This window comes from Perognathus longimembris, chromosome 20, assembly GCF_023159225.1.
Source record: "Perognathus longimembris pacificus isolate PPM17 chromosome 20, ASM2315922v1, whole genome shotgun sequence".
Lineage (NCBI taxonomy): Eukaryota > Metazoa > Chordata > Mammalia > Rodentia > Heteromyidae > Perognathus > Perognathus longimembris.
The window spans coordinates 24,126,014-24,132,292 of record NC_063180.1 but is presented as its reverse complement, the minus strand read 5'-3'; the positions used below and the strand labels follow the sequence as shown (position 1 = coordinate 24,132,292).

The following is a 6,279-nucleotide window of genomic DNA, read 5'->3' as shown; positions in this document are numbered from 1 at the left end:
ACATCCTAATCCTTTTTCTTTTAGTCTGTTTTCCAAAGAGGGTCTTGTGCTTTTTCCCTGGGCTAGCCTGGAACTGTGATCCTCCTATTCCCACCTTCCCAGTAGTGGGATTTACAGGTGTGTATTGCCTGGCCTCCTTTCCTGCTCTCCCTGATGCTTGTGACTTAGGAGTGCCCCCTGCAGGAGATACTGTGAACTGCGGGGGGGGGGGTGAACACTAGGTTTGGAGTTGAGGCCTTCTGTCTATGTCTGTCTCTCTGTCTCTATCTCTCTTTCTCTCTGTCTGTGTCTCTGTCTCTGTCTCTGTCTCTCTCTCTCTGTCTCTCTCTCCAGTCCTGGAGCACTCTACCACTTGAGCCACAGCTCTACTTCCTGCTTTTTCTGAGCAGTTTATTGGAGATAAGAGTCTCACAGCCTTTTCTGCCCAGGCTGGCTTCAAAGCATGATCCTCAGATTTTAGCCTACTGAGTAGCTAGGATTACAAGCATGAGCCATTGGTGCCCAGCTGTGGGTCTTTCTTATTGCTCCTTGTGACTTTTTTTTAAATTCACTTTTAATTTGTGTGTGTGTGTGCACGCACGCGTGCGTGTGTGTGTTTGTTTATAGAATTGAAACCAGCACCTGGGCATGCAGGATAAGTGCTCTACCATGAAGCTATGCCTCCAAGGAAATGAACACATAATTGGCTCAGGACATGATACATAGCAAACCTGCAGGTTCAAAACTGGGATCCTGGCTCAGTTCTGGGGAGGGTTTGATGACTGATTCCTGAAGAGTTATGTTGTTGCTGTCATTCTATATTGGGACTTGAACTTAGGGCCTGTATGCTATCTCAGAAGTTTTTCACTCAAGGCTGGTGCTCTACCACTTGAGCCACAGCTCTGCTTTCAGCCTTTTGGTGGTTAATGGGACATAAAAATGTCTCAAACTTTCTTGCCAAAGCTAGCTTTGAACCATGGTCCTCTGATCTCAGCCTCCTTAGTAGCTAGGATGACAGGTGTGAGCCACTGGCGCCTGGCTCATGCTAAAGGATTTTTAAGCTTTACTAAAGAGATTTTGCACTTGATCCTCTGAGCCTCTTTATTACCTCCTTCTCGTTCCCCATCCAAGATCCACATCTACAGTCTAGGGGACCCTTTGTGGAAATGGATTTCTGTATAAATCTCCTCGGGGTCCCTGGGCCTCGGGGCTTCCAGAGGCCTGCGGAAGTTGAGAGCAGCATAATGGAGTTCTTCTGGACTGTTCTCCAGGTCTGGGCTTTGTGTGGATGATTTGAGCTCGGGGCAACTGATGGGGGTCTTCTGGTTCTTCCTTGGTTCTGGGGAGCCAGTGCCTGGAGAAGGGGTCCTGGGAGGGTTGCTTGGCTTGGCCTTCCGATTCTGCATCTGAGGAAATAATAACCAGCCTTCATTCATTCATTCATTCGCTCATTCATTCGTTCATTCACACATAGTTGGGCACTCATCACGTGCCTGGTATGACTTAGAAACTGCAGCCATAGCTAGGAGAAAAAAACCCAATCCCCTCACTGAGTCTGCATTCCATCCCCCACCCGGAACAAATGGTACTGGCGGGTTGGGGCCAGAACAGGCGAGGCAACTTATATATGACCCGACCGGGCGTGGTTTGTGGGTGGGCGTGGCCACCGTGGGCCTAGCGTTTGCTAGGCGTGCCTACCAGTTGGGCCATGCCCCAGTCTCTTTTCTTTCATTGTTTTTCCAATAAAATCTTGTCTTTATGTGCAGGCAGACCTTGAACCACCATTCTCCCAATCTCAACCTGCCAAGTAGCTGGGATAACAGACGTGAGCCACCATGCCTAGCTTGGTTTTGTTATTTTGACGGTGTGATATATGTACAGTTGCCTGCACATCCCATTTCCCTTCTCACCCATTCCAGTCTCTTTCCTTGCACACGATAACTGAGAACAGTAGAAAACCCAAGCAGTCATAGCAACAAGCCCCTGGAATATTACTCCATAATCAAGAGGTACAAGCCCCTGAAGCATGCCGCAAATCACTTGGGTCTTAGGAACACATCCACATAAAGTCTCTAAGGAAGAGTCGAGCAGAGTAGCACACACCTATAATCACAGCATTCAGGAGGCTGAGGGGCAGGAGGGTGGTGAGTTTGAAGACATCCTAGACTAAATACCAAAACCCTGTCCCAGACAAACAATCCGTATGGCTTCAAAGAGAAGTAGAAGACACGGGCTTGATTTAGATTCCAGAACGAATTAGCAGCCTGGTGGACCACTTACTCACCAGGGCCCCGGCCATGGGTGCCACATTGATGTAATCCAGGATGCTGCTCCGGGACACCTGGGCTCTGGATGTCTCTGTCCGGGGCTGTGATTTCCTTAATGTCTTCATGCTGTGAGAATAAACCCCGCTTGGAAACACTGTTGCCGTTGCTCTTTCCCAGGCTCCAGACTCCATGACCCCATGACCCTTGACCCCTCCCAACTCACATGACCACAATGATGCAGAGGGAAAGAAGACTGGTGGCACCGATACCTAGACATGCTCCCTTGGAGAATGCCGCAGAGATGGAGCCCTCATCTGCATGGGAGAGCCAAGCGAGGCTAGCCCACTGGCATGGGGACTCACAGTCCCCCCCTGGTGTCTGCGCCTCATTCTGATCCAGGCCTTCCATTTCTCCCTTGTTCTTCCTCCCCCAGCCAGCCACGGACCAGGGACTCTGGTGGGCAGGGGCTCTGGCCACCCACTCCCACCAGCGGATAACGGTCAGCAGATGTCCCCTGCCCCCCAGCCCCCAGCCCGTATCCCCCCAGACCTTCTCCCATAATTTTCCTCCTGATCCGTACTCCCAGGCTCCCTGGCAGCAGCAGGATAGTGTTGCTCTGGGCCCCATGCACATTCTAGGCCTCGCAGCTGAGCCTGGGGCTAGAGCCGAGCCCCTCCCGGGGCCCCATACCCAGCTGAACTGGAGGTGACAGTGACGGAGGCCTAACCATAGGCCCCTCCAGCAGCTCCTCCCCAGCTGCCATCACCCGGAGGGCTCTGGCCAGGCTTGGGAGGTGCAGCTGCAGTGCAGCCCCTCTGTCCCCCAGGAGCAGGGGGGGCCTGGGGGAGGACAAGGGCCAGCAGGTGTCCCCTGCCCCCAGACCCCGGTGTCCCCTCCTCCACTCACAGTGCACAGAGAGGCCCAGGGAGATGTGCAGGGTGCCCAGCGGGTTCTGCGCCCGGCAGGTGAATTCTCCTTCATGTTCCACCTGGACCACGGGCAGCTCCAGGACCCCGGGGTCTGTGGGCCAGCGGGGGCTCAGGGTCTGTGAACCCCGGGCCCAGCTCAGCGTGGCGGGGGGGTTGCTGTGGGTGACACAGACCAGGCGCAGGCTTTGGCCCTGCAGGACCAGGAGGGACGAGCCGTTCCTGCGGATTTCCAGCTCTAGGGGAAGGGAGAGAAATTGATGTGGGGCTCCTTCACCTCCATCCTTAAAGGGCAGGAGAGGCCCGGCTTCCTCTGTCCCCTTCCACCTGTCGTGTTTCCTTGAGCAGCGGTCACTCTCAGCTCCTCCGGAGGGTCTGCAATGGAGACACAACGGCCAGGGGTCCCTGTAGCTGTGCTTCAGACACAAACCTAGGCCCTCGACTTGCCAAAGCCCTGGCAGCTCTGGAGCCCTGCCCCCTCTCCTTGCCCTCTCCCTTGTTCCCTCCTCTGTGGTCAGCCCCCAGAGTCAGGGTCCACTCACACTGCACGGAGAGGTCCAGGGCGCGATGCCGAGAGCCGAGCCTGTTTTCGGCATGGCAAGTGTAGCGCCCGGCATCTCCCGCCTTCACCCCAGACAGGTCCAGCCCCAGGCTTTCAGGGCCTGTGACATTTGACCTTGAGAGGACTCTGTTCCCCATGACCCAGGTCAGCGTGGGAGGAGGCCGGCCATCAGCAGTGCAGAGCAGCTGCAGGAACTGGCCTTTCTGGGCGTCCACATACATGGTGTTTCCTTGGGACTCTTGGGAGATTGAGAAGAGGGGGAGACAGACAGACAGCAAGAGAGACAGAGACACACAGACACACCGAGAGAAACACAGAGACAGGCAGAGAGAGACAGAAAAGGAGACACACACAGACACCGAGACGTACAGACAGAGACGGGGTGGGGGGGCCGCAGAATGAGTTTGACTCCTTCTACCCACCCTGGACTTTTCACTTCCCCAGGGCTGGGCCAGCCCCACCCGCCGGGCCTCGCACCTGGGGCATTGTCACGGAAAATGGTGATCACAGGGTCTCTGGGGGGATCGGTAAGAAGGTTGTGTGCTCTCTTCAGGAAGGACAAGCTGGACCCCACAACCAGAACCCCTTTCTCCCACTGGGAAGAGAGGGTCCTACAGTGCCCGTCCCTGCTGGGACTCCCAGACAGGCTTCCCTACCCCCTCACCCCTACACACACACACACACACACACACACACACACACACACACACGAATGCCTTATCTAGCCAGAACTAAAGCCGGGACTCACAAGCCACGCTCAGCCTGATGGCCCTCTGTGTGCTGACTCTAGCTCTGAAGTCCACTCGGCAGGTGAGCTGGGTGTTGTGGTCCCCCGGGCGTGGTGTGAGGTAGAGCACTGACTGGAAGGAGGGATGGGGTCTGCTTCCACTGGAGGAAAGGGCAGGCCCAGACCAGGAGATGGAGGGGGCCGAGCACCGCTCAGAGACCCAGGGAACTACACAGAGGACTGTCACCGCCTGCCCAGACTCCAGGACCTCAGGAATGAAGATGTCCGGCTTCTGAGTCAGGGCTTGGGAAGAGAGAGTTCGGATCCTCAAGCTCAGGCTGTGGTCCCAAAGACCCGTCTCGCTCCCCAGCCTGGAAGCCTGGGCTCCGCCCTGCCGCACCTGTCACTTCCAGCCAGAACTTCTTGCTCACGAAATTGAATTTCACCATTCCCTTCTCCACCCGGAAGAAGTAAGACATCGTGTCCTCTCTCTGGGTGTCTCTGATGACCAAGGTGCAGTTGTTTCTGCCAGGGTTCCCCACAAGCTGGAATCGACCCTGGGTGCTGGCTTCAGCCGGTCGATCTGGGTTGCTGGAAGCCACTGGATCCTCCATGTTTGTGTTGGCTCCTTCTCGGAACCAGTAACCATAAACTGGGAAATAATCCCTACCTTCCCTGTCCTCAGGATAGGAGAAGGAACAGGGCACGAGGATGCACAGCCCCTCCTGCACTGTCACCCGGCTCTGCACCATCAGCTGGTAGTCCTCGAATCCTGGAGGGAGATCCCTGCTTCCAGCCCAGGTCCCCATGGCTCTTGGCCACATACCACCCAAGGACAGCAGAAGCAAGGAGAGAAACATCTCCATCTTAAGAAACTCCATTCTGCAGTTGCTCCGAGGCAGATAAGCGCAGGGACAGGAGGGGAAGAGCAGGAAGCTGAGTTCTGGCAACACGCATGATAAGAACATGCGTGGAGGGAGGCTGGGGGGAGCAGGGGCTGTCCCTCTCTTTACACCCCACCCACTGACTCATTTCCTGGTGGCGGGGGTGTCTGCTCGGCCTCTGGACATGTGGAACTAGGCCTCCCCAGACACCTCTGGGGGCAAGGAGAGGAGGAGCCAGACCTGTGTCTGGCTTTGGGGCCTAGATGGGGGGCTGGGGGAGGGGGAGGAAGGGGCTTTCCCCTGGGTCCTGGGTCACTGAGGAAGCAGAAATGAAAATCAATATCAGGACCTTTCCTGGGGGCCCTGGGGTGCAGAGAGAACACTTCTGGCTGGGGGTGGGGTGGGGGAGGGGGCTGGCCTTGCCAGATAAACTGCAGCCAGCAAGCCTGCTTAAGATTTTCAGACTTCTTTTAAAAATGAGTACTCTTTGTTTTTTCTTGGTATAAGACTAGCTCTGACATTGACTGGAGAACTTATGCTGAGAAAATATTTTTTTTCATCATCTGAAATTCAAGCAACCAGATATCTTCCTCTTTTTCTTTTCTTCTTCTTCTTCTTCTTCCTCCTCCTCCTCCTCCTCTTCCTCTTCCCCCTCCTCCCTCCTCCCCCCCCTCCTCCTCCCCCTTCCTTCTCCTCCTCCTCCTCTTCCTCCTCCCCGCCTCGTCCTCTTCATTTTTCTTCATTTTGTGCTGGTCCTATAGTTCGAACTCTGGGCCTGGACACTGTCCTTGAGCTTTTTCATTCAAAGCTGACGCTCTTCCACTTGAGCCACAGCTCCTCTTCTGGCTAATTAGAGATTTGAATCTTATGAACTCTCCTGCCTGGGCTGCCTTTGAACTGTGATCCTCAAATCTCAGCCTCCAGAGTAGCTGGG

General features: G+C 55.2%; 1 protein-coding gene across 1 annotated transcript; it reads right to left on the bottom strand.

Annotated features, from left to right (window-relative positions):
- Positions 1-1,054: 1,054 nt before the first annotated feature.
- On the bottom strand, positions 1,055-5,400 carry LOC125338550 (sialic acid-binding Ig-like lectin 10). Its single transcript, XM_048329408.1, has 9 exons — positions 4,862-5,400; positions 4,483-4,764; positions 4,212-4,259; positions 3,715-3,972; positions 3,500-3,547; positions 3,153-3,410; positions 2,470-2,560; positions 2,264-2,372; positions 1,055-1,385 (listed from the first exon to the last, which is right to left on the bottom strand). The coding sequence occupies exons 1-9, from the start codon at positions 5,340-5,342 to the stop codon at positions 1,119-1,121; spliced, it is 1,842 nt and encodes a 613-aa protein (XP_048185365.1). The 5' UTR covers positions 5,343-5,400; the 3' UTR covers positions 1,055-1,118.
- Between the last annotated feature and the right edge of the window lie 879 nt (positions 5,401-6,279).